The following is a 25,430-nucleotide window of genomic DNA, read 5'->3' as shown; positions in this document are numbered from 1 at the left end:
TTGGATGTTCCGTTCTCAATCTACAGGCCTATAAAGCATGGGTGTGCTTTTGGTGACAGGAATGTTGATGAATATTTCCTCTTTTTATCAATATTTCAATGTTATGTTATTTGGAACTTGGTTGTATGGACAGAAATAGTGTTTGAAAGATATCTACCAATAAAAGTCAACATTTTAACAGTAAATATTGCCAAAATATGGACATTCATCTGGTATATTTTGAAAATATTGTATGGAACTGTTGTATTTTAGTTTATTTTCATCAAATTTACAGTTATAATTGCATTCTAGGTGTATTAAAAGATATCTTCCTTATGATGGCTTTGATGGTTTATTGCATTAAAATATAGCTTTTTTTACCAGGCGATGATGAAAATATATTTTTTCTTTATTGCAGAATTATGCATCTAGGTCCTCAAATGGTTGAGGAGATATTACTGATTCATTATTTTAGGCGTTTTTTCTGGAAAAAGGGTGGCTGTGACTGACAGGATTTATGTAGTAATTTAAGTGTTAACGTGATTTTATGTGCAGATGGCCGTTACATTTTATGACACTGGTATGTGTTGTGTGACTGTATATGTTGTCATCTGTTAAATGTTAAATGTTAGTGTTAAGTGTGGTTGTTGTGATGGCTGTGTGATGCCAGACGCTGTGGTCTCTTGAATGCCCAAGACGAATTTCACCCAAGGGAGAAAATAAAGGCTAATCCTATCCTATACACAACAAACAAAACTCTGACTGAAGTAAAATGAATGGGAGAACCCAATTTCTCTCTGCAAATCATTATTATTATTGTTATTAGAAAAGCTGAGCTTTCAATAGATAAATTCACTTCTTCTAATATTAATATGACATTAAAATTTGAAATAGTAATGCAAATATACAAATCAGCTCAGGTCGACATTTATGTATTATAAATTTTATATTCTAAAATAGTTATAGTTTTGAGACACTGAAGTTTTATTGTAAGCCAAAAAAACAAACAAAAAACGGCTTGAAATATTTTTGAATAATGCTGTAATTGTTATGAGCAGATAATGTAGTGTAAGATAATATATTTAGGCAGAAAACACATTTTGGGCCCTATCATGCACCTGGCGTAAAGCAGCACAAAGTGCATGTTTCATGGTTTCAAGTTTCCAACCAAGGCAGTTGTGTTTTTCACACCAAGCGCCCGCATTGTTAAAAGAGCAAATGCCCTTGCCATGGTGAGTGTTGGTCTTAAAATGAGGTGTGGTTAGGCAAATTGTTGGTGCATTGCTATCTTGAGGCAGCAGAAAGCGATTATGCCATGGAACAAAAATTATTTCAGAAGCTAAGAGTTGAATTTGAGAATTTCCTGTCATAAGTATTTTTTTTGGTTTGCTTCTTAAATGCCCAACGATATTTACTGTGACTTTATTGCACACATGTTGCAGCATGAAAGTAAATTATTAAAGAAAATGCTCATATAGCAGTATATCACAAAATAAAGAAACCACTGTAGGGGACTGATGTGACCCACGCCACGACCACAACCCAACCCAACCTTCATAGTTACTAATAATGCAGCACAGTTTGGATCATACATTTCATAGAGTAGACAGCATCTTTCTGTCTGTCCAGTCTGCAGTGGAGTTCAGACACTTCAATGCAAAACCACAGAGCTGCATGAGAACACTAGGCTTCATGATCAGAGACAGTTTTATATCACGTCCACACTTCTGTCCATATCCCCCCTCTACTGTGAGTCATTCAATCAGTCAATTGATGGTTTTAACTATGCGCCATTCATCCGCCATTATTATAGCAATGCAAGGTACAAGCGCACCTGGCTTTTAAAGGGAATGGGAGATTACACTGATTGGTGTATTGCATGTTCCACCCAAACCAATCCCATTACTAATTTACAGACTAAGAACAACCATTTTGAAACATGCACCCGGTGCACTGACCATATTTTCCGCCATTAAACTAGCAAAATTGGACACGGCCCAAACGCAACTGTGCCACGTGCTTCAAGCCATGCACTTAAGATAATTAAAACTCCTAAATATGTTTCAGCAAATGTTTTTCACTAATAAATTGAGTATCAAAGTTTTGTGACTTTCTAGAACTCTTAATTACCTAGAAGAAAATTAATATTTCTTTATTATGTAGTAAAAAAAAAACGTAATCTGGGTGTCTCCTAAAAGAAACAAGGTCGCTTCCGTCGGCAATGTGTGTCTCTCCATACTTGGAAACTCTACATCCTACAAAGAACACAGAGACACTGAGGACTCCAGTGACAACATGAAAGACTCCACTCCAAAGCCAAAGCCAAAGCCAAAGCCCGGATAAAGAGGTTCAGTGAATGTGGTGTTGAAGGTGTGGAGGTGGATCAGTGTGTCAGAGGAGACTCTGTAGAAGGACAGAGAGCCAGCAGGACAGTTCACATACACTGCTACTCTGTGAGAAACAGAGGAGGAGGAAAGAGCGAGGACTGTTTCTCTGTTATTGTGCCAGACAGAGTAACGAACATCCGAGCACCTCAGACTCCAGGACTGATCATTTCTTCCAAACACACAGTCATCACCGCCTCCTCTCCGGCTGATTCCTCTGTAATTCACTGATATATCAACCTCTCCTCTCCACTTGACTTCCCAGTAACAGCGACCAGTCAGACCATTTCCACACAGCAGCTGATAACAGCTGTCAAATCTCTCTGGAAGATCAGGATATGGCTGCTTTTTTTCTGCAACCAGTGTCACCTTCCTGTTGTTGTCAGACAGTTTGAGGAATCTGTTTGCTGTGTTTGTGTCCAGTGTGAGTTCACAGAAATCTGATGGAGAGAACGAGACACAACACCGCAAAAGGTTATAATGTAACCTTTTACTTATTTACATTTTGTTAAGTAATAAAAAGGTTTGTAGATTGTGTTACAAAATCAATTTATATTGAAGAAGAACATTATTAATACTAAGATGATTAAGCAAGATTTAGAACTAGACTCATTTGGATTTATAAATGCCACAAATAAGGACCATAAATAGAAGAAGTGTAGGTAAAACTCTCTCTAAACAGAAAAATGTGTGACGTTTTACTGGCATGAATCAAATAGAATCCACACTTACACTTCCTCAGACCAGGTTTTAACCACTCTGCCCCACCATGGTCCACCCTGGAGGAAGAAACAGTCAGACCAGCATATTCTCTTTGATTATAGAAACAGGAAAATATAAAAACCTTCATTCTAAACTATTTTCCATCAAATGTGAGTCGTAAGTGGTGTTGAACATGTGTTCTTCAGCTTGACTTTATGACGGAGAAGCAAGCTGCCTCTCATTTGTTTTAAATATTTCAATGCCTTGTATCTGCAAGGTGAATAAAACAATAATATGATGTACTGTCCAAATAATAACAACTGTGATTTTATTTCAGAAGACTCATTTATATGATAAATTCCAGTACACAACCGAAGCTCACCACTACTATTGCTTTTATTTTCATTAATGTCCTCACACATGACAAAACAGTATGTGGAAAAAGTGCATTCTGCATATATAAATTGAGTGTAGAAATGCAAAGAGAAAAAAGAAACAAGCAGAAGAAATGTTTGACAAGCAGAAATCTTTACAGGAAATAAATGAGCATGCACAGATGAGTGAATAAAATAACAGTGTTATCTTGCATTTATAAATGATCGTATCCCTTACGAAAATATTTACCCTGGCCTTGAACTTAAAGAGAGATATGAGAGCAGTTCTGATGCGGAGAATCCTGCCACATTTAGAGTGAGAATACAGATGCAGGATCAAGAAAAGCTGGACAACTAAGAGGAGAAAGGTGGGTTGACACATTAGGCAAGAGAGAATATAAATAATAGAAGAAGGATGAAAAGAAGATGAACTACATCAATTCTCTGGGGTTTAGCTGAATATGATAATGGAAATAACAACAAAAGAAGTGGATTCACTTGGCACAGATGTACATAATTCAAGTACAAAAGGAAATGGTACAAGTGTACAAACCATAGACCCTTCTGAGTAATATGCCATGGTAGTTTCCATTTCCAAAACCAATTTTGGGAATCAGTTGAATACGCATTTCCAATATTATGATCCGGGGTGGCGATGACACAGTGGATAAGACCCATACCTTTAGTGTGGGGGACCCGGGTTTAATTTCCACCGTGACACATCTACCAATGTGTCCGTGAGCAAGACACTTTCCCCTAGTTGGTCCAGAGGTGTGTCACCTCTGATGTATACAGCAAGCGTCAGCTACCCCTATTGACATACAGTAACAAATATTTTGGGGATAAATTTGGTGATGTGGAGCAAACTATTGCTTTCTTAGATCAGGATGGCTGCGATGTTGTGCACACTAGAACTAACTGAAAGTCTGCTAAAGCAGATGTAAAAATTATTTCATGTTGTCTGCTTTGTTTAAGGTCTGCTACAGCTCCCTTTTGCAGATGTTAAAGCAGGTGCATTGTATTGCAGTGTGAATGCTGGCTGTTGAAGGCTAATGCTAAACTGTATTGCTAAACTTCATACAAGCTCTCATTTCAGCCTCTCTCTTAAACAAGCAGTAGATGCTCCTGTCTTTTTACCCCCCCCCCCCCCACTGTGTTCTGATTGGCCGAGATTGTGAGACGGACTGTGAGACAGAGACACAGGTGGACTATAAGACTGTGAGACGGACTGTGAGACAGAGAGAGAGATGGACTATAAGACTGTGAGACGGACTGTGAGACAGAGAGAGAGGTGGACTATAAGACTGTGAGACGGACTGTGAGACAGAGAAACAGGTGGACTATAAGACTGTGGGACTGTGAGACAGGTGGACTATAAGACTTTGAGACTGAGAGACAGACTGTGAGACAGAGAGAGAGGTGCACTATAAGACTGTGAGACGGACTGTGAGACAGAGAAACAGGTGGACTATAAGACAGTGGGACTGTGAGACAGGTGGACTATAAGACTGTGAGACGGACTGTGAGACAGAGAGAGAGGTGGACTATAAGACTGTGAGACGGACTGTGAGACAGAGAGAGAGGTGGACTATAAGACTGTGAGACGGACTGTGAGACAGGTGTACTATAAGACTGTGAGACGGACTGTGAGACAGAGAGACAGGTGGACTATAAGACTGTGAGACAGAGAGAGAGGTGGACTATAAGACTGTGACACAGAGAGAGAGGTGGCCTCTAAGACTGAGACTGTGAGACGGACTGTGAGACAGAGAGAGAGATGGATTATAAGACTGTGAGACAGACTGTAAGACAGAGAGACAGGTGGACTATAAGACTGTGGGACTGTGAGACAGGTGGACTATAAGACTTTGAGACTGAGAGACAGACTGTGAGACAGAGAGAGAGGTGGACTATAAGACTGTGAGACGGACTGTGAGACAGAGAAACAGGTGGACTATAAGACAGTGGGACTGTGAGACAGGTGGACTATAAGACTGTGAGACGGACTGTGAGACAGAGAGAGAGGTGGACTATAAGACTGTGAGACAGAGAGAGAGGTGGACTGTAAGACTGTGAGACGGACTGTAAGACAGAGAGACAGGTGGACTATAAGACTGTGACACAGAGAGAGAGGTGGCCTATAAGACTGTGAGACAGACTGTGAGACAGAGAGACAGGTGGACTATAAGACTGTGAGACAGAGAGACAGGTGGACTATAAGACTGTGACACAGAGAGACAGGTGGACTATAAGACTATGACACCGTGAGACACAGAGACCCAACTTTTTCCAATGAAGAGAACAGTGTGTGTGTGTGTGAGTGTGTGTGTGTTAGTTGTAGTACCAGGTAGTAGTAACAGTAATTAGTGCAGTAGTAGTGGTTGTAGTAGCAGATGCAGTACTCTAGACGCAGTACACTTGACTTCATTCAAGAAATAGCTTAACGTCTGTCCACCAATCAGAACACAGGACCAAGTATGTGTGTGTGTGTGTGTGTGTGACAGAGAGAGAGAATGTGTGTGCGTGTGTGTCTCCCTTTGATCTCTCTGCTTATTAACATCACCCGGGCAACCAGCTATCCTAGATAGACAGATAGGAAACTCTCTCTGAGACTTTGCCTCAAAGTTTGAACGGAGATTCTACGTCAAAAGCTGCAGGACTAGTTAGCGCACAAATAAACGTGACGGTTTTGTTAGCAATAACATAGGATGCGAATGCTTGCAGCATTCACACCCAAGAAAACTGGTCTAAGAAGTAGGATTGTTTTATGCACAATCCAAATGGGCAAAGCCAGAGTGAGAAATGTTGGAGGTTACAGAACAGTGGCCGCAGATGATCTCTGTCCATAAAACAGGATACAAGCTGTTTTTTGTGTGGTTAATCAGGACATTTGTTAAAAACAGAGATGCCTCCAGTACACCTGTTGATTAATACACAATAAATGATCCCTCTCAAGAAGAAAAGACAAAGAAGGTAAGTCTACAGGATAGCGCTAGAGAAGTGTGTACAGGGTGTGTTGAAATCACTCACTAAAAATTCAAGGAATGAACCAACAGTTAATTTCAATGTTAATCTATTCTATTCTTGCTTGATACAGTGCAAAAGTCAAAATCTTAAATGTGTGTATGTATTTCAAATGAATTTATGTTGTAAGCTGTTTGTGCCAAATCAACTCCATTGATTTTTTTGTTTCGCAAGAGGATGAAAGGCTGAGGAGACATGAGTTGTTGAAACATTTGTGATCTCTTTTTTGTCTGTAATACCTGAGAGTGTCCAGTCTCCAGTGTGGATCCTCCAGTCCAGCAGACAGCAGCTTCACGCTTGAGTCTCCTGGATGATTGTAGCTCAGGTCAAGCTCTCTCACATGGGATGGGTTGGATCTCAGAGCTGAAACCAGGTGGGCACAGCCATCCTCTGTGATTAGACAACCTGACAGTCTGAAATTAAAAAAAGGTCAGGCAACATTTTAGGTTATCACATGGGTAGGAATCTTCTCTGACATCAACAAGAAAGAAATGCATTTTAATGTTTATCTGCTGATGTCTTACCTGAGTGTTTCCAGTTTGCAATGTGGACTCCCCAGTCCAGCAGAGAGCTGCTCCACTCCTGAATCCTGCAGGTCATTGTTTTGCAGATCCAGCTCTTTCAGACTAGAGGATTGGCAGCTGAGAACTGAGGACAAAGCCTCACAGCTTGTCACTGACAGTTTACACAAACCAAGCCTTTAAAGAGATACAAATGTTTTAAAAAATTAATTTACACATTAATGCAACTTTGTGTGCAGTGCAGCGAAGATTATTAATCAATCAAACCTATAATTCCAAGTGCAAACACCCTTATTAACCTAAACTAATAAAAATGTGTATAGTTGTGCACTGCTTTGAGTGTTTCAAAATAGAACTGAATTTGAAGATTTCATGTTCAATTAATTTAAAAATTACTTTTGGAAATTGAAATAATTAATTAATAATGTAATACATTTTTAATTCATTTAGCTGACGCTTTTATCCAAAGCAACTTACAATTGCTACGTCAGAGGTTGCACGCCTCTGGAGCAACGAGGGGTTAAATGTCTTGCTCAGGGACACAATGGTGGATGGGTCACAGTGGGAATTAAACCCAGGTCTCTCACACCAAAGGCATGATCTTCTCTACTGCGCTATCAACACCCCCTAATACTTTTAGTGTCACACTTTACATAGATTAAACCTGACCTGACAGTTTCCAGTGAACAGTGTGGACTCTCTAGTCCAGCAGAGAGCAGGTTCAACCCTGAATCCTGCAGGTTGTTGTTACTCAGGTCCAGCTCTCGTAGACTAGAGAATGGGGAGCTTAGAACTGACGACAGAGCTCCACAGATTCTCTCTGAGAGGTTACAACCACTCAGCCTAAAGAGGAATTAGTGACAAACAAAGGTGAAAAATGTTGCTGTTTTTCTGCTAAATATCAAATATTTATATAACATTTATATAAATATATAATGACCGATTCATCCACCTACAGAGCTTTGTTGGAGGCGGTGACCACTGGCAGCAGCCTCAGAAGAGCCTCCTCTGAAGCAGAGTATTTCTTCAGGTCAAACACGTCCAGATCTTTTTCTGATGACAGCAAAATCATGGCCAGAGCTGACAACTGAGAAGGAGATAGCTTATTTGTTGAAAGACTTTCTGATCTCAGGTACTGTTGGACCTCTTCCACTAGAGAATGATCTTGCAATTCATTCAGACAGTGGAACAGAGTGATGCTTCTCTCTGGAGAAAGATTCTTCCTGAACATCTTCTTTATGTACTCAGCTGTTTTGGAAATGGACTTTGAGCTTTCTCCTGTCTGTTTCAGCAGACCTTGTAGGAGAGTCTGGTTGGTCTGCAGTGAGAGACCCAGGAGGAAGCGCAGGAACAAGTCCAGGTGTCCATTTGGACTCTGTAAGGCCTTGTCCACAGCACTCTGGTAGAGATGTGTTAGTTTAGGTTTGTCTCTGAAGAGTTTACACAGCCAGGAGGTTGATTGTTCTTCTTCCAGCAGATTGACACCAGAGTTGATGAAGATCAGATGGACATGAAGAGCAGCCAGAAACTCCTGAAGGCTCAGATGGACAAAGCAGAACACCTTGTACTGGTACAGTCCACTCTCCTCTTTATCGATCTGTGTGAACACTCCTGAGTACACTGAGGCTGCTCTGATATCGATGCCACACTCTTTCAGCTCTGATTCATAGAAGATCAGGTTGCCTTTCTGCAGCTGCTCAAAAGCCAGTTTTCCCAGAGACTCAATCATCTTCCTGCTCTCTGGACTCCAATCAGTCTCAGCTCCTCCATCATACTTGACGTTCTTCAGTTTGGACTGAACCACCAGGAAGTGGATGTACATCTCAGTCAGGGTCTTGGGCAGATCTCCTCCCTCTCTGGTCTTCAACACCTCCTCCAGAACTGTAGCAGTGATCCAGCAGAAGACTGGGATGTGGCACATGATGTGGAGGCTTCGTGATGCCTTGATGTGACAGATGATTCTGCTGGCCTGCTCCTCATCTCTGAACCTCTTCCTGAAGTACTCCTCCTTCTGTGGGTCAGTGAACCCTCTCACCTCTGACACCATGTCAACGCACTCAGGAGGGATCTGATTGGCTGCTGCAGGTCGTGTGGTTATCCAGAGGCGAGCAGAGGGAAGCAGGTTCCCCCTGATGAGGTTTGTCAGCAGCACATCCACTGAGGTGGACTCTCTAACATCAGTCAGGACCTCATTGTTGTGGAAGTCCAGAGGAAGTCGACACTCATCCAGACCGTCAAAGATGAACACAACCTGGAACTCTTCAAACCTGCAGATTCCTGCTTCTTTGGTTTCAGGAAAGAAGTGATGAACAAGTTCCACCAAGCTGTACTTTTTCTCTTTCAGCACATTCAGCTCTCTGAAAGTGAATGGAAATGTGAACTGTATGTCCTGGTTGGCTTTGTCTTCAGCCCAGTCCATAGTGAACTTCTGTGTTAAAGCTGATTTCCCAATGCCAGCCACTCCCTTAGTCATCAATGTTCTGATTGGTTCATCTCTTCCAGGTGAGGCTTTAAAGATGTCTTCTTGTCTGAGGGTTGTTTCTGGTCTGTCTGGTTTCCTGGATGCTGTTTCAATCTGTCTGACCTCATGTTCCATGTTGATTTCTCCGGTTTCTTCCATTGTGATGTAGAGCTCTGTGTAGATCTTATTTAGAAGTTCTGAATTCCCTGTTTTTGTGACTTTCTCAAACACATACTGATACTTCTTTTGAAAGTTGGATTTGAGTTTTTGCTGGCACGCAGCAAGAATCTCTGAATGAATAAATCAAAGATGAAATCAATAAGAAGATGTTACAGTGAATGAGTCAGATTCAGATTCATTGTATAGTCCTTAACTCTTTTCTAACAAGTGTGCACATTATTCATAGCATCTAATCAGCTAATTTGACAACTAGACAACTACCCGAATAGTATCTTAGAATCTCTCTGCAACAACTGTTGGATGGATGGATCGCTTACAGGAGCTCAGTGAATTCAAGTGTGGTACTGTGATAGGTTGCCACCTGTGCAATAAGTCCATCCTGAAATTTCCTCATTACTAAATATTCCACGGTCAACTGTGGTATTTTAACAAAGTGGAAGCAATTGGGAATAACAGAAACTCAGCCACATAAAGTGGTAGGCCACATAAAATCACACAGCGGGATCAACGCATGCTGAGGCGCACAGTGCTCAGAAGTTGCCAACTTTCTGCAACTTCAATAGCTACAGAGCTCCAAACGTTGTGTGGCCTTTGGATTAGCTCAAGAACAGTGCTTAGAGAGCTTCATGGAATGGGTTTCCATGGCCGAGCAGCTTTATCCAAGCTTTACATCACCAAGTGCAATGCAAAGCATCGGATGCAGTGGTGTAAAGCACGCCATCACTGGACACTAGAGCAGTGGAGACATGTTTTCTGGAGTGGCGAATCACACTTCTCTGTCTGGTAATCTGATGGACGAGCCTGGGTTTGGCGGTTGCCAGGAGAACGGTACTTGTCTAACTGCATTGTGCCAAGTGTAAATTTGATTTTCAGGGCTTGGGCTTGGGCTTGGCCCCTTAGTTTCAGTGAAATGAACTGTTAATGCCTCAGGATACCAAAATATTTTGGTCAATTTCATGCTCCCAACTTTGTGGAAACAGTTTGGTGATGGCCCTTTTCTGTTCCAACATGACTGTGCACCAATGCCCAAAGCAAGGTCCATAAAGACACAGATGAGCAGGTTTGGTGTGAAGGAACTGGCCAGACCTTCTTGTCCAACATCTGTGCCTGACCTAAAAATTACGCTTCTAGAAGAATGGTCAACAGTTCCCATAAACACACTCCTAAACCTTGTGGACAGCCTTCCCAGAAGAGTTGAAGCTGTTATAGCTACAAAGGGTGGGCCAACTCCATATTAAACCCTACAGATTAAGAATGGAATGTGATTAACCTTCATGTGCATGTAAAGGCAGACGACCCAAAACTTTGGCAATATAGTGTATGTTGGGTGTTAAAGCCCTGCATCCATGTACTCTCTGATCAATGAAGAACCCAGAAAGTGTATGACTTAATTAAAGAGGGAATTTATATTATATTATATACCCTAGCAGTCTCATACAATTACATACGTTTTGATGTATGGACTTTATAATCCATTCAAAAGGAGGATGTTCTGCCTTTGTTTCGTCATTTTTGTTGTACTGTCAAAATTATTTTCTCTGGTGGATGTTTGTATTCTAACTTCTTCCACAAACCAAGGGACAACACTAGATTTGTGTCTATCTTTGTAGGAGTAAGACATTAGCTACAAAGCTAATGTTTGTTGATGTTCTTAACATACAAGATATCCATTTTGTTATTCAAACCATGACTTACCTGTAGGTTCTGATGCGTGTTTTGATAAATTTCCCACTAGATCATTCTTGTTTATCTTCCCTAAAACCATTTTGGTGACTTTTATAGTGTTTATACAGTAAGTCTGCACCATCTCATCCACTGTATCCACCCTCTCGGCATTTTCCAGTCGACTCTTTGGTATTGCGGGGAAGGCTTCCAGGACCTCTGACTGCTGCAGGTACCACTTGAATTTTTTAAACTCCTCGGCTCCCAAATCCTCCAAAGTTTGCAAGAGGAATACTTTGGATGTTGCCATTGTTCAGCTCCTTCAAAGATCCAAAAGATACCAACAAGTTAAATTTACTTTACTTTAAAGAGGTGGTATCATGCTCATTTTCAGGTTCAAAATCTTATTTAGGGTTGTACCAGAACAGGTTTACATGATATAATTTTCAAAAAACATCATAGGCCTGATTTACTAAAGGTTTGTGTGAGTAAAAACATGTGCAAACTTTATATCACCTGCAAATTAACACGTAAGCTGATCTACTAACAGTGTGCACGCAGAATGACCTCTTTCGAAAGTGCAAAATAGCGCCTGTTCATTTAGTACCTTTGCCTTAATGAATATGCAATTTGGGCCGTTTTATTGTGCAAAGTAATGGGAGGGTAACATGCATATACATTCATTTACTACACGCAATGTGATCTACCACACCTAAACACTATTTCATGTGAGTGCCACAGCATCATTTGAAAGGAAGGTGCAAACCACAAAGTGAGGCACAGAGATGGCTGCTGTTATTGATGCCAGAAGGAGACACAGCTATAATGAAGAAGATGTAGAGAAAAGAACAATATTAGATGATATTATTCTATATCCAATGTATAGCAATACAGTTATTTTATTTTGCTTATTCTGTTGTATTCATGCCAGTAAACCAAATTTTGTTTCAACCTGACTTATTTTCTCCGTCAGATAGAAGAATTTAGAAAATTGCATGGCGCTGTGGAGAGTCCCCAGCTGCAGTGCATGGACCACGTGTAAAATTCATCCAGCCAGAGGGAACAATCACCAACTGTTCACAGCGCGCCGGTTGTAATAGCGAAACAACCTATTGTAGGTATCGGAGAGGAAATGGGGCGTACAGGGCCAGGGACAGGGGATTGCGCAGCGACTGGGCACGGTGAGGAGGGTCGGTGATCGTTCCGTCTGGCTGGATGAAGCACGATCTGCTGGGATTTCCTCGCCAGCATACAGTATCTGTTTCTGCTGAGGTTTCCCAAAGCAGTTTTTCAGGTGCGCTGTCCCAAGTACTTCTTCTTCTTTCCACATATTTAGGACTCACTGAATGAAACAAACCAAGGTTTTTACACAGTGGCTGCTTTCCCTCCCGACTCTCCATGGCAGAAACCTGTTGTGGTGGCAGCCCGGCTGACGGTGAGTGTCCTGTTTTTTTTTCTCCTTTTATCAGTTATTCTGCTTTTTCCTTGGTTTTCTGTTCCCTGCCTGCCTCCCTGTGTTTTCTCCCCTGTGTGCTCTCTCTCCCTCTGCTCCTGAGCCCAGCCAACTACCTGCACCTGCACCTCATCAGCCACCTCGTCAGCCTGCCACACCTGCCAGTAGTCAACCTCATCCCTGCCTGTATTTCAATCCCGGTTCTCCACACCACTATTGCTTGATCGTCGTTGCACCATACCCAGTGCCACCTCCACGTTCAGGCTCTCGTGTTTTTTGTTTTCTCACATTTTCTCTGTGTTTTGTCTCCGTGATCTCCAGCCCTGTCTCTCTGTCTGTTTCCCTTCCAGGTACACTCACCCTCGTCCCCAGTTCAGTCGGCTGGGCAATTCCACCGGTCCTCTCCTCCTCGGACACCCCCACGGTGTCCTCCCTGTTCTCCCTCGCTTCCTTGGCCCCAGTGTTCCCCGGCTCCCTGGCCCCAGTCCCCTTGGTTCCCCGTGCCTGTGTTTCCTTGGCATCCACCTCTCCCTCCACTCCAGTCCCTCTACCCCTTTTTCCCCCTCAATAAACCTCCCTCCCTCTGAGTGCTGCGTTTGGGTCCTCTCTGTCCCAACACCACACAACCCTCGTAACAGAAACCATTAAAACACGCAAAACCCTCATTTAAATATTGCCACCTCCACTGTGTTTGCACCTGTTGTCATCTACGCAATAATTCTTAGTACATCACCCATAACAGGTACTACAATTGCACATGCAATATTTTAGAATGCACATGCAATTAAGTACTCTTTATTCGGGATGTTAGTAAATCGTTCCCCATATTTTTGTCATACTGCACATTGCTGCAGCTCCTCTTTTCACCCTGTGTGTGTGAAGGCTTCATTTTAAGTATGGAGCGATACATCTTGCATCAACATGATCTTTGCTGGGAGTTGCACATGTGCAGTTCCTAGTTGAGGACTACTAGCCAATCAGAAACAGAGAAGGGCGGGTCAGCGAGAAGCCGGTAAACAGCTCGGGTTCAGCTGTACATGTTGCCGACCAGCTTGGCAACATGGACTGGAGCGAGAGTTTCAGAGTGGTAAGTTATTAATCTGTAACAAAAGAATCTTTCATCCATAAAGTTTTAACTGAGCTCTGTCTCTACATCACAGGAACAACTTTATGTCCACTGACTGCCTGGAGGGTAGCTAGTGTTTGGAAGGGAGAGGAGAGCTGTGTGCTGCAGCTTGCTGTTTTTCCACCAGTGTTTTGAGGGCGTGTTGGACTAGCTGCTTGGTCGAGTGTTATATGACATGCATTTGGGTAGTTGTCATGTCTGTGTCGTCACAGGGATGACAGGTAAACGGCTGGACTATAAACGAGCTGTTTTCAAGCAGTTCAGAGCAGAGTTTTCTGTGGGAGATGAAAACTCCCTTCGGGCTGGACTTTGGGTTTTTTCACTTTGCAAACCTGTTACATGCAAAAAAATACAACTCAATAAAGGAGAGGGAAAAACCCAAAAAGCATAATACCACCTCAATTACACAATTGATAATTTGCTAAGCCCTGATCACTTAGTTACTGTTGCTACGCCTGTCAAGCTATGTTGACACATTTACCATTCAAAAACCAAAATTTGACAGTATTTTACAGCGTGTAATTTTTAGCCAGAGACCGTTGATTTAGCTATAGTGACAACTATCATTGGCTACATACATGGTGAAACATTCATAATCATGCAGTGATGCAAAAGTTCCTGAGGCAAAAGCTAACAGGTTATAGGTAAATAGTAAGCAGTTTTTTAAAAGTAAAATGTGATGTAAATGTAAAAATTAACCTTGTTTTTTATAACATAAGCCATTGAGATATTTTACTATAGAAAAACGTACTTCGAAAAACAATACAAAGGTAAATTATAGCATTTCATAACAATGTGGAAATATGGCAGCAGAGAGAGCACTGCAACACAACCAAAGCACTGTAAACACAAACCAACTAAAAAAACACATTCACCAATATACATATACATAAAGAGTACCTATTATCCTTGTAGTTACGTCCTATTCAGCAGCTCAAGATTTACATAAAGTTGCTATACCAACATAGGAAGAAGTTTGTCCATCATGCAGATAGGCAGAAACAAAGGGTGTGAAGGTCAGGGGGGAGGGACGTGAAGTTCATCATAGATTGGGAAATTATTATTTATCTGTAACAATGATCTTTCGTTGCTGTCAGCCCAGTGTTTAAGTTGCCTGACCCTAACCATACCTTAACTATAATGTTACTGCAATCAAAAAAAATGTTGATGATAATCCAAGGTGTCCAGAATTATCCAATACGTATGTTCTGTTCTTTTTAGGGGGTTAGTTTTTAATTCCTACTGAAAATTATGTCATGTTATGTGGTATTTACTGCATTTCTATTTTTGCTTGTGTTTTCTATATTTGTCGTGTGTGTTGTCAAAGTGGTGAAGCTTTTTTCTAAATTTGCTTGTCTTGCAATTGTTGAGCATTGAGCTCTCTTGGCTTCGGGCTAACATTATTTGAAAGTCTTCAATAAAGTTATCTTGAATAACAGTGTGCTCTTATTTTGACAGAAACACAACCGCCCTAGGACAGTGCTGCATTAAATACACCTGAGCTTATCTAGAGTGCTTCACTGACTATAGATGAGGGACCTTTTGCACATGGACATCATAGACTTTGTATTGCAGGTAGTGGAAGGCTGAGGCCACTGAACTCAACAGTAAGCCGTGTCTTTTATATCCGGAGGAATTCAATCAGAACAAGAATTTTATATTTCTTCGGTAATTTAATAACTTCTGTGAAAGATATATTTTTAATGTTGCATGTTTATAGTAGTTAGTTGTTATATTTTATTTTTACTTATTAATTAAACTTTGTATGTCTTTTAATCAGCATTGGATAATAAGGATGTTAAAACTGACATTTTGATGATTTTATAGTACCCTGGATGGACTATGCACTAAAAATTTGTGGCATATAGAATTTTATTATAGTTGTAAAACCTGCTGACTCAAGATAAAATACAGCACTACAGTAGATAAAATAGTACTGCTGACGTAGAGGATGAATCTGAACTTTCAACTCAGTAGAAACATCATTTACTGTTTTGATAGCAGAAATTCACTTTAAAATTTCTGTAGTGTAACATTTTTGCTGCAGTTTGCCAGAGTAACAGCTCAGCCTGATTAAATAAATACAATAAGTGTAAACATACAATAACCCGCTCTCCATAATTCCCCTTTAAGGTTGGTGCAGATATGAGCATGTATACTGAAGTTATATCAACTTCCTGTTTCATGGCAAATGATTGATATTCAAGGACACGCCAAGGGCAAACTGTTTAACTGGTAATAACCATTTGTACAACTTTTAATCGACAGTGGTTTTAGACTGTGCAGCGGAAACCTGAAGTCCATCAGACTAAATTCCTAGGACTACAAAGTGTGTAAATCGCCAAAAATTACCATTAAATGAGCAAGACACTTAACCCCATAAATAGCAATTGTAAGTCGCTTTGGATAAAAGTTGTTTATACTTTGTGAAATGTTTAATTTAGTCTATTGTCTAACACAAGACACTGCCTCAAATGTACCAAAGAATTATGTCACCAAAGATGAACTTGAATTTAAATTACAATTAATAAATAATTCATGCTACAATTTATAATTCATATGACACATTTCATTTTTCTGTATTGGTGCAGAGTGACTGTCAGTCAGTAGTGATAACTACATAGATTCATGTGTATTCTGTAAAGTGGTATTATTTATCATGTTAGTTATCTTGACATTAGATGATATGGCGAAGCACACTAATGTGAAGCATGGCAATTTCTCTCAGTCTTTAGAATAAATCTTACAAGGAAAGGCTGAAAAAAAGGCCATCCTGATGTTCAATAAAGTAACAAAACATTACTACCAATGTCACCTCAACTGTTAGCAGATTAGTTTAACACTGACACTCTCACAGAACGATGAAGGAAAGTTGTTGGCTACCTTACCTTTATAAGGTGAAAATAATCTGCCCGAAGCCGATTAGCAAAGGTGAAATTATTCAGCAGCTTGAATCAGGAACCAACCAGAGAGAATAAACACATAGCTCTCAGCAGGAGGTTTTTAAAGTTAAACGTCTGTTGATTCGCAGACAGTTTGATCTCCCATTATTATGCTATAAAAACAAGGAAGTGCGATAACAGAGCAGCTGTTATCTGTGGACCTAGAACAAGTGAAGTCAACAAATCCTTAATCAGTGTGACCATAAATCTGAAATGATGTATGTTAACCTCAGTGCGTTTTATGTTTCAACAGTTTGAAAAGCTGTAAAAGTGCAATTTGATCAAAGAATTTTGAGCATGTGGAAAATGCAATGTTGTAGTAACTGTAAAGCCACATATGTGGTGTATATATATCTAATGCCTCTGGACCATGCAGACTGGAGCAAGAAAATGGCCCGGGAATTTGCACCTCGTCAGCCCACTCTCTCTCTCACAGCATTTGTTGGGGGCTCTTGGGTCTTTAGAGACCTTTATTCCTGCATTCTTGAGAATTTTATGCAAGTACAGTTCATCACATAACGAGCCACTAAATTATTGTTCTTTTTTTTACTCCCAAGACAAAATACACAACATTGACATGACAATACAAAGGGAACAAGACATGAGAAAAAGAAAGGAAAAAAAGTACATGACAACAATAGCAACAAAATTACTAAATCGTGTGTGTGTGTATGTGCGTGTATGCTCATGCCATATTGTCAGGGAAGGGGGATGGCTATTGGATGGATACTAGAGAGAGGCAAAGAGGCTGGCGGGGAGCTACATGAGAAAGTGAAAAATAGAAAAAAACATAATAAAATAATAATAATATAATATTAACAGTTATTCATAATAATATTAACAACATTATTAATATAATAATATATAATATTTATTAATAATAATAAAAAGTAAAAATAGAATTGGAATACTGCTGTCACCACTACTCCACCACTTAAAGTGACAATGTACGTAGTACTTGAGCAAGCAGCCTCCCGGCCCCACAGCCTGACAGTGAAGCAAAGTAGGGGCACCGCCTGGGACACTGGCGTGGGACACCGGATGTATATGTATAAAGTAAAAACACAAACAAATCCCCCTCTCACCGATTGTGGGGTGGTATGTGTCATCATCAAGCTTGGGTCCTCTACCAGAGGCCTGGGAGTTTGAGGGTTCTGCGCAGTATGTTATTAGTTCCTACGACTGACTCTGCTGCTTCTGTCTGGAGAGGCTTCAGACAGATCACCAGTTACAAACCTAAATCCCCCCAATCCATGAACGACTCACGCCTTGCCAACGAGTTGAACCTGTTTTACTGTCTACTTTACTTTGAAAGACAATGGGACAGACCCGACACCATCCCCCGTAACACCACTGATCGGCCACAGTCCACCATCTCATCCCCCACCTCCTCATCCTCTCTTACCATCCTAGAGAGGGATGTCAACAGACTGTTCAGGAGGCAGAAACCTCGCAAAGCAGCTGGACCAGATTCTGTCTCCACATCCACCCTGAAGCACTGCGCCAATCAGAAGTCCCCGGTGTTCACAGACATTTTTAACACCTCACTGGAGACACGCCATGTGCCAGCCTGCTTCAAAGTCTCCACCATCATCCGTGTCCACAAAAAAGAGAGCCAACAGGTCTGTAGTGTCTTCGTGCTGTCCAGTTAAATATGGTGTGCCTCAGGGGTCAGTCTTAGGACCCATTTTGTTTTCCTTGTATCTGCTCCCCCTTGGACATATTATCCATAAACATGGCATTTCTTTTCATATTTATGCTGATGACACACAAATGTACTTGCCCGTCAGATCCACAGACCCTGGAATGCTGAGTTCACTTAACAACTGCCTTTGTGAAGTTAAACAATGGATGTCAAATAATTTCCTCCAGCTGAACTCAGACAAAACAAAAATCCTGGTCATTGGGTCTCAGCAGATGGCAAAACAAATACTGCCATCCACCGCCTAGACCTGAAGCTCACGGGGAGTTGAAAAAAGAGCAGCCGAGGTGGAGGAGCCATTTTCACCTGGTTTCGGTCAGCAGAAGAAAGTCAAGAGCATTGGTCGTAAAAAAGTTACTGAGGATGAAACTCTTATTCGTGACTGATCTAGTATTGATACGCCAACGTACGCCGCTGATTGTAACCGATAAACAGAAAACCCAATACATTGATGGTCCGGATTGCATGTGGACAGTGAAGCCAGGTAAGCTCCAAGCATGACACGAACTCCACGTATCCCATGTGGCGATTTTCATTTTTGTAGGGCAGCAGGCAGGGTTGACGCCGTAGTTAAGCTGGTATGGACGCCAGGAAAGGCGGTGGTCTTTGACTATCTGCCCGAGCCGTAGATCGGCATAGGCAGTCATACACCAGCAGCGGTGACACATTTTCAGTGACTAGTAGTAAGACCAGGAAAATTAAGAATAGTCTCAGCAGAGGTAAGTGGCAAGCCACATACAACGGCACCATCTTGAACAGCAAGTTCAGGTGGTTCTCTTCTTTCTCCCTGGCTTGGGTGCTTGTTGGTTGCTCTGTGGTGCAGTGTTCTCATGACCCCTAGCTTATGCTCCAGTGGGTGGTGGGAATTGAAGAGTAGGTATTGGTCTGTGTGTGTGGGTTTTCTGTATACTCCAATTTGCAGGCTCCTGTCCTCTTCAATGTGTACAGCGCAGTCCAGGAAGGCCAAACTGTTGTTGTGAACATCTTCTCATTTGAATTTGATGTTACTGTCCATGGAGTTGATGTGTTCTGTGAAGGCTTGCACTTCCTGGGTTTTAAATTTTGACCCATGTGTCATCCAGATACTTGTACCAGTGGCTCGGTGTTGTTCCTCTGAAGGAGTTGAGAGCTTTTCCCTCCACTTCTTCCATGTAGATGTTAGCCACAATAGGTGACACTGGTGAGCCCATGGCACAGCCATGCCTCTGTCTGCAGAATCCTCCATTATACTCGAAATAGGTGGTGTTTAGACAGAGGTCGAGTAGTTTACAGATCTGGTCAGGGCTGAGGCTAGTTGTGTTTTCCAGGGATGTTGTCTTGTGTAGCCGTTTCCTTAAGGTTTCTACTGCTTCTATGGTGGGATGCAGGTGAACAAAGAAGTCACATTATAGGATACCATGGTTTCATCTGGGTCCAGTTTCAGTCCTCGAACTTTGTTTACAAAGTCAGTGGAGTTTTGGATGTGGTGAGGTGTGTTGCCCACTAACGGAGCTAGGATGGTAGATATGTGTTTGGCAATGTTGTAGGTGACTGAGTTAATTTTTTGCCGATAATAGGCCTGAGTAGGGCTCCTTCTTTATGTATCTTGGGTAGTCCATATATGCATGTCTGTTAAGTTGGCTGATCAGTTAAAAACAACAGAATCAGCATTGAATGAATTTAATGAGTGATGTCCAGGTAGAGTGTGGGTCTGTTGGGATGTTGGTGATGGGGTTAGATTTGTTTTCCATAGATATGCAATCTATAAGTGGTCCTTGATTTCCAGTTTATGAGGATGGTTTTCTTCGTAATAGAGCCACAAGGAGTGTCCAGATTGATTGATGAAGTGCCTCCTAGTAAGCAGAGGGAACGTAATAGTGAGATGTGGGAACCTAGAGAAAGGCATAGTGATATAGGTTGCAGCCACTGAGCCTGAAATTAGTTTTAAACTGAATTAATAGAACAGCAATAGGTTTTGTCTTTATTCTTCATGAAATGTAAAGTACAAAAATTAATATATCTAAAGTCCACCTACACAGGTTTTTTGGAGGCTTTGACCACTGGCAGCAGCCTCAGAAGAGCCTCCTCTGAAGCAGAGTATTTCTTCAGGTCAAACACGTCCAGATATTTTTCTGATGACAGTAAGATGAAGCCCAGAGCTGACCACTGAGCAGGAGAGAGTTTATCTGTGGAGAGACTTCCTGAACTCAGGGACTGTTGGATCTGCTCCACTAGAGAACGATCATTCAGTTCATTCAGACAGTGGAACAGATTGATGCTTCTCGCTGAGGAATTACCCATGATTATATCCTTGATGTACTTGACTGTCTGATTGGTCAGTGAAGTTTGTTTTGTCTGTGTCAACAAGCCTCGTATCAGGGTCTGATTGGTCTGCAGTGAAAGACCCAGGAGGAAGCGGAGGAACAACCCCCCTACAAGGAACAACACCCAGCGTTCCAAAAACACACCAATCAACACAAACAAAAAACAAAAATTAAACAACCTCATAGAAACACAAACCATGGTGGGCGGAGGGAGGTCAGGAGGTGAGATCCAAAACACAAAATAACCTTTAACAAAAACACATGTATCTCAGGTGGACGCCCTAAGAGTTGGGGGCAGCAGGAGACATCAGACAGACTGCCTGAGAGGTGGGGAAAGTAGGCAACCTCAGGTAGACGGTACAGAGGCTGAGCAGGAGGCAGATGGCATGGGCCACCACTCTCTGGAGAGCTACGCCGAAGGTGAAACCCCTCAGATGGCCGGTGCAGATGAAATGTCTCTGGTGGTCGGCAGTGAAAATGGGACCTCTCCGGAGGTCGCTGACTAAAGTGAACTCTCTCTGGAGGTTGGGCAGGACGTCGATGTTAAGGACCGGAAGCCTCACTGGGGAACGGCGACAGGACATAGGACCTAGAGGCTGTCGACAGGGCAGCAAGGCTGGAGAATGAGCAGTTGGACAGAAGACCAGCGACTGGGATTCTGGCAGGTAAGCCGATGAGGCCAGTCAAGCAAGAGACTGCTGAGGTGCAGTGGAGTCAGAGGCTGCAGTTCAGCAGGGACAGATAGCTGCGGTAGCTCAACTACATAACCAGCAATTAGCTGCCACTCAGCAGGGTCAGGAGTCTGTTCCTTCATAACAGGGGAAGCCAAAGGTGGCTGCAGTTCAACAACTGTTGGCCAGGCCGCCAATGAAGAACCAGATGCAGGTGTCGTGAGGGCTGCCGACTGCACTCTTCGAGCTGGTGTCAGCCGGGTTACTGACTGAGGACAGGAAACAGGAGTCATCCAAACCGCGACCTAAAATGTTTAGCCGGTGTTGGCCTCGTCGCCAATGGACAACAGGAAACAGGTGAGCCGCTCAATCTCAGTAACAATGAGCAGTATGTCACAATGACACCAGACCACACGGTCTCAATGGCGGCAGGCAGCGAGACATCCAGAACACTGAACAGTGGTGAGGACGAGGAGCTGGACGACGATAAGGTCAATGAGTCGGGCAGTGATAAGGGTGGAGAGGCATGATGACGGCAGGAAACTCAAAAGAAATAAGTGAGGTAATTATTTACAAAATGGTGAAAAACTTGTGATGTGGTTTAAAGTCCAAAAAGCAAAAGCATATAATAGCAGTAGAAATGGTTGAGTAGTCCAAATGTCCAAATGAAAATATAAATCCAAAATGTCCAGAGAAAATAAGCCAGAGACCAGAGACTACAAACATGAATCATCATCAGTGTAGGACAATGATAATGAATGATACAATGATACCACAGGGAACGAGAGACAGAGAACCACTTAAATACACAATGGAATGGAGATAACAAGACCAGGTGAAACACATTAGACAATAAAGGAGAGATGCACACGAAGTAAAACAAAACAATGACATGCAGGCAAATACAACTTCAATATAATGCAGGAAACAACACAAACCCACCAAACCAGAACCATTACATCAGCCTTTGTAGGCCAAAAGGAAAAGTTTTCCAGCGTTATTGGAAGAAAGCCAGTTTCATGATATAATGCTGTATATGGCCTGGAAATCTCACAGAAGACACTGAACACAATGCATTCTAGTTGTCAATAATGAGTTTTTCAGCCTTATTCTCAGTTGTCTCTGGCCATAGGGCACCAATTTCAAAAATAATTGCAGATTTATGCTACATAGGTGACCTAGTTTTATGAAATGGTTGTGAACACTGGTTGTTACTGTTCTTTAGGAAGAATATTTTAAATGCCAACATTTCATAGCAATGTCACTCACTTCTTTCAGAAGAAGGTTGACCTTTAAAAGCAAGAGGAAACTCTTTGGGCTGGTGGCTCTTGATGGACACACAGCAGTTTACATTTACATTTATTCATTTAGCTGACGCTTTTATCCAAAGCGACTTACAATTGCTATACCTGTCAGAGAGTGGACGCCTCTGGAGCAACTAGGGTTAAGTGTCTTGCTCAGGGACACATTGGTGGATGGGTCACAGTGGGGAAACAGTTCAGACACAAACATTTTACATTCTTACCTCTGATCGGCAGGGCAGTGTCCATCTTTGAAATCATTAGGTTTGTCCATAGACAAGTCACTTTTAATGGATACACAGCTGAGTTCAGGTCCAGGCCCAATAGAGTGGCGTCCACCTTTGAATTTAAAAAAATTTCCCATAGACCAGTCACTTTTCATGGACACACAGCTGGGTCCAGGTCCAGGTCCAGGTCCAGGTCCAGCAGAGTCTGGTCCCTGCTGCTGCTCTGGGCTTCAACACAACACACACAGAGCTTTGAGAGTGAATAATGATGGTGGAGTGATTTGAGTCCTGGACAGTTAGAGATCCTCATCTCACCTCTGAGCTTTGGTCTGGCTGTCATGTTCCCCACACAGAGTGCTAAATTTGTTTGTGTCTATGTGTGAGACTGATTGTGTCTGTGTGCGTGTGGGTGAATGTGTCTGTATGTGTGTGTGTAAATGTGTGTGTGCATAAGCCTGTTAAAGAATGTAGTTGTTAGTGAGAGTGGGACGCCACGACTGTGCCACACCTACCCCAGCAACAGGCAGGCAAGAACCCCAGTAGCCAATAGAGGTGGGAAAAATAATTATTATTTTTTTTTAAATCAAAAAAACAAAGACCAGATGCACTGCGATGCAAACGCGGAAGACCCCGACCCAAATGCCAGTAGCCAACGTAATGCCGACGGAACGCAAGAACAACAAATATGTTTACAAGGAAACGTAATGCTGCCAGATTATGTTTTCTATTAACTGAATGAGGATATGTTGTTAATTAGTTAATGTTGTTGTTGTTGATCTGGTAAGAAAACTTGTTGTTAATACTGAATGTATTAGCAAAAAACAAAATAGCAATACAAAAACAATATTTGCTTTTATTTAACCAAAAAACCTCTATTTAACTACTACTCTACTAACTTTAACCAATGTGCTTTTGTTGTCTAAACCTAACCAGAAACCAGATATGGGACACTGGATGTGGAACGTGGTCTTTCAAGTCCTATGCTTTGTACCCTTTGAACTTTGGAATGAGAAACTGGACCCAAACATTAACAGTATAAAGGTTTATCTCAAGATCATAAAGCTCTGGTGGTGCAGTTTTAACTTTATTAACATATTTATTTTCTATTAAAAACCTGGAACAAACTATTCCTCATCAGCTGCTGTCAGTAATTTCTCACCAACAGCAGCACTCAGCAGGTCAAAGAGAATCAGGCATGATCTGAGCAGAAGATCATCAAGTTCTCCATTTCTATTTATACCAGATACATGTGATTTTTCCAGCATGAGGACACAAACCACATAAGAACTTATGAACTAAAGTGTGACCTAGAGGCACATAAATTAGAATAAATGAATGAATTAGATGACCTCAGAACTGAGAGGAGATATATCACATTCAAGAAGCTGGAGCTATTATTCAACATTCTTACTAAACAAATACATATACACAATATATAATTATTGATACTTAACTGGAACATGGAAGTTTGTTTCTCGGTAAGACTAATGTGTCAAGGGTTTGGGTTGGTTGGGTGTGTTTGTAGTTGTCTTGTGTTAAGTTGTAGTTTTGTTCTGTTTCTGTGTTCCTTGCTTTGGTGTTTCAGTGAGATTTACTTCTTTTTTTTAGCTTATAATCTAATATGCCCCTAGTGTTGTCATATTTTACTTCATGTGCTTGTCTGATTGTCTTAGTGGTTTGACCAGTAAATAATTAGTTTCTCCTTCACCTGTGCATTTAACTGGTTGTCTCTCTTTCATTCATACAAATTAAACATTTAGATTAACACAGGAATCACAAGCTCTGTGTTTTCTGAGCTACATGACTTATCTGAGACGCCTGTCCATCTCACACACATCTCATTTTGCCGTCATTCATGAAGGAGATCCAGAGAAAAAATCTGAGTTAAGGAGGAATCTGCAGAAAATCATCAATATGGAGAAATGTCAATAAGGATCTATACAACCCAGAAATTCAAACTGTGTTTAAAAGTCTCAAACAGGGTTAGTGTTAGTACCCTTAAAGTGATACCGATACCAATAGGGTACTTCATTTGATACCTTGCTATTTTTTGTTGTTATGGACAAGGAAGGAGATCTATTTACTTTTTATTTTTTTCAAAAACCTGTTATATAAAAATATTGGAAAATTGTTGCTACTCATCCTAATTAGGTCATCCTCAGAGGAAGGACGACAGCTTCAGACATGAACAGGTTGAGTTTTTGTCTCACAACCTTTATTGAACAAAATATCCAAACATCACAGTAATTTATGATTTATATTTTGCCTCAACATTTCATGTGCTGACTTGTCTGCAACAGTTGTAATACCACATGTGAACCAGCAGCTGTATCAAACACTTACAAACAGTACATCGTTTCTACTCTAATATGTTTTAATGCTTCAAACTTATTTTCTGTATCACTGTTTTTCATCTGT

General features: G+C 41.5%; 3 protein-coding genes across 6 annotated transcripts in view; 1 reads left to right on the top strand and 2 right to left on the bottom strand.

Annotated features, from left to right (window-relative positions):
• LOC119909376 (NLR family CARD domain-containing protein 3-like) overlaps nt 1-25,430 on the bottom strand; it is a 622,129-nt gene that overhangs the window by 302,183 nt on the left and 294,516 nt on the right. The window lies entirely within an intron of this gene.
• Nucleotides 1-25,430, top strand: part of LOC119909386 (NACHT, LRR and PYD domains-containing protein 3-like) — a 239,804-nt gene that overhangs the window by 41,842 nt on the left and 172,532 nt on the right. The gene's annotated exons all lie outside the window — the stretch shown is intronic.
• LOC119909305 (NLR family CARD domain-containing protein 3-like) lies at nt 2,235-11,597 on the bottom strand. Its single transcript, XM_038727474.1, has 7 exons — nt 11,321-11,597; nt 7,941-9,735; nt 7,654-7,827; nt 6,988-7,161; nt 6,703-6,876; nt 3,096-3,142; nt 2,235-2,803 (listed from the first exon to the last, which is right to left on the bottom strand). The coding sequence occupies exons 1-7, from the start codon at nt 11,595-11,597 to the stop codon at nt 2,235-2,237; spliced, it is 3,210 nt and encodes a 1,069-aa protein (XP_038583402.1).

Source organism: Micropterus salmoides, unplaced genomic scaffold (genome assembly GCF_014851395.1).
Source record: "Micropterus salmoides isolate LMB-PRFRI ecotype aquatic unplaced genomic scaffold, ASM1485139v1 Ms_hic_scaffold_18, whole genome shotgun sequence".
NCBI classification, from domain to species: domain Eukaryota; kingdom Metazoa; phylum Chordata; class Actinopteri; order Centrarchiformes; family Centrarchidae; genus Micropterus; species Micropterus salmoides.
This window is presented reverse-complemented; position numbering and strand designations above follow the sequence as displayed.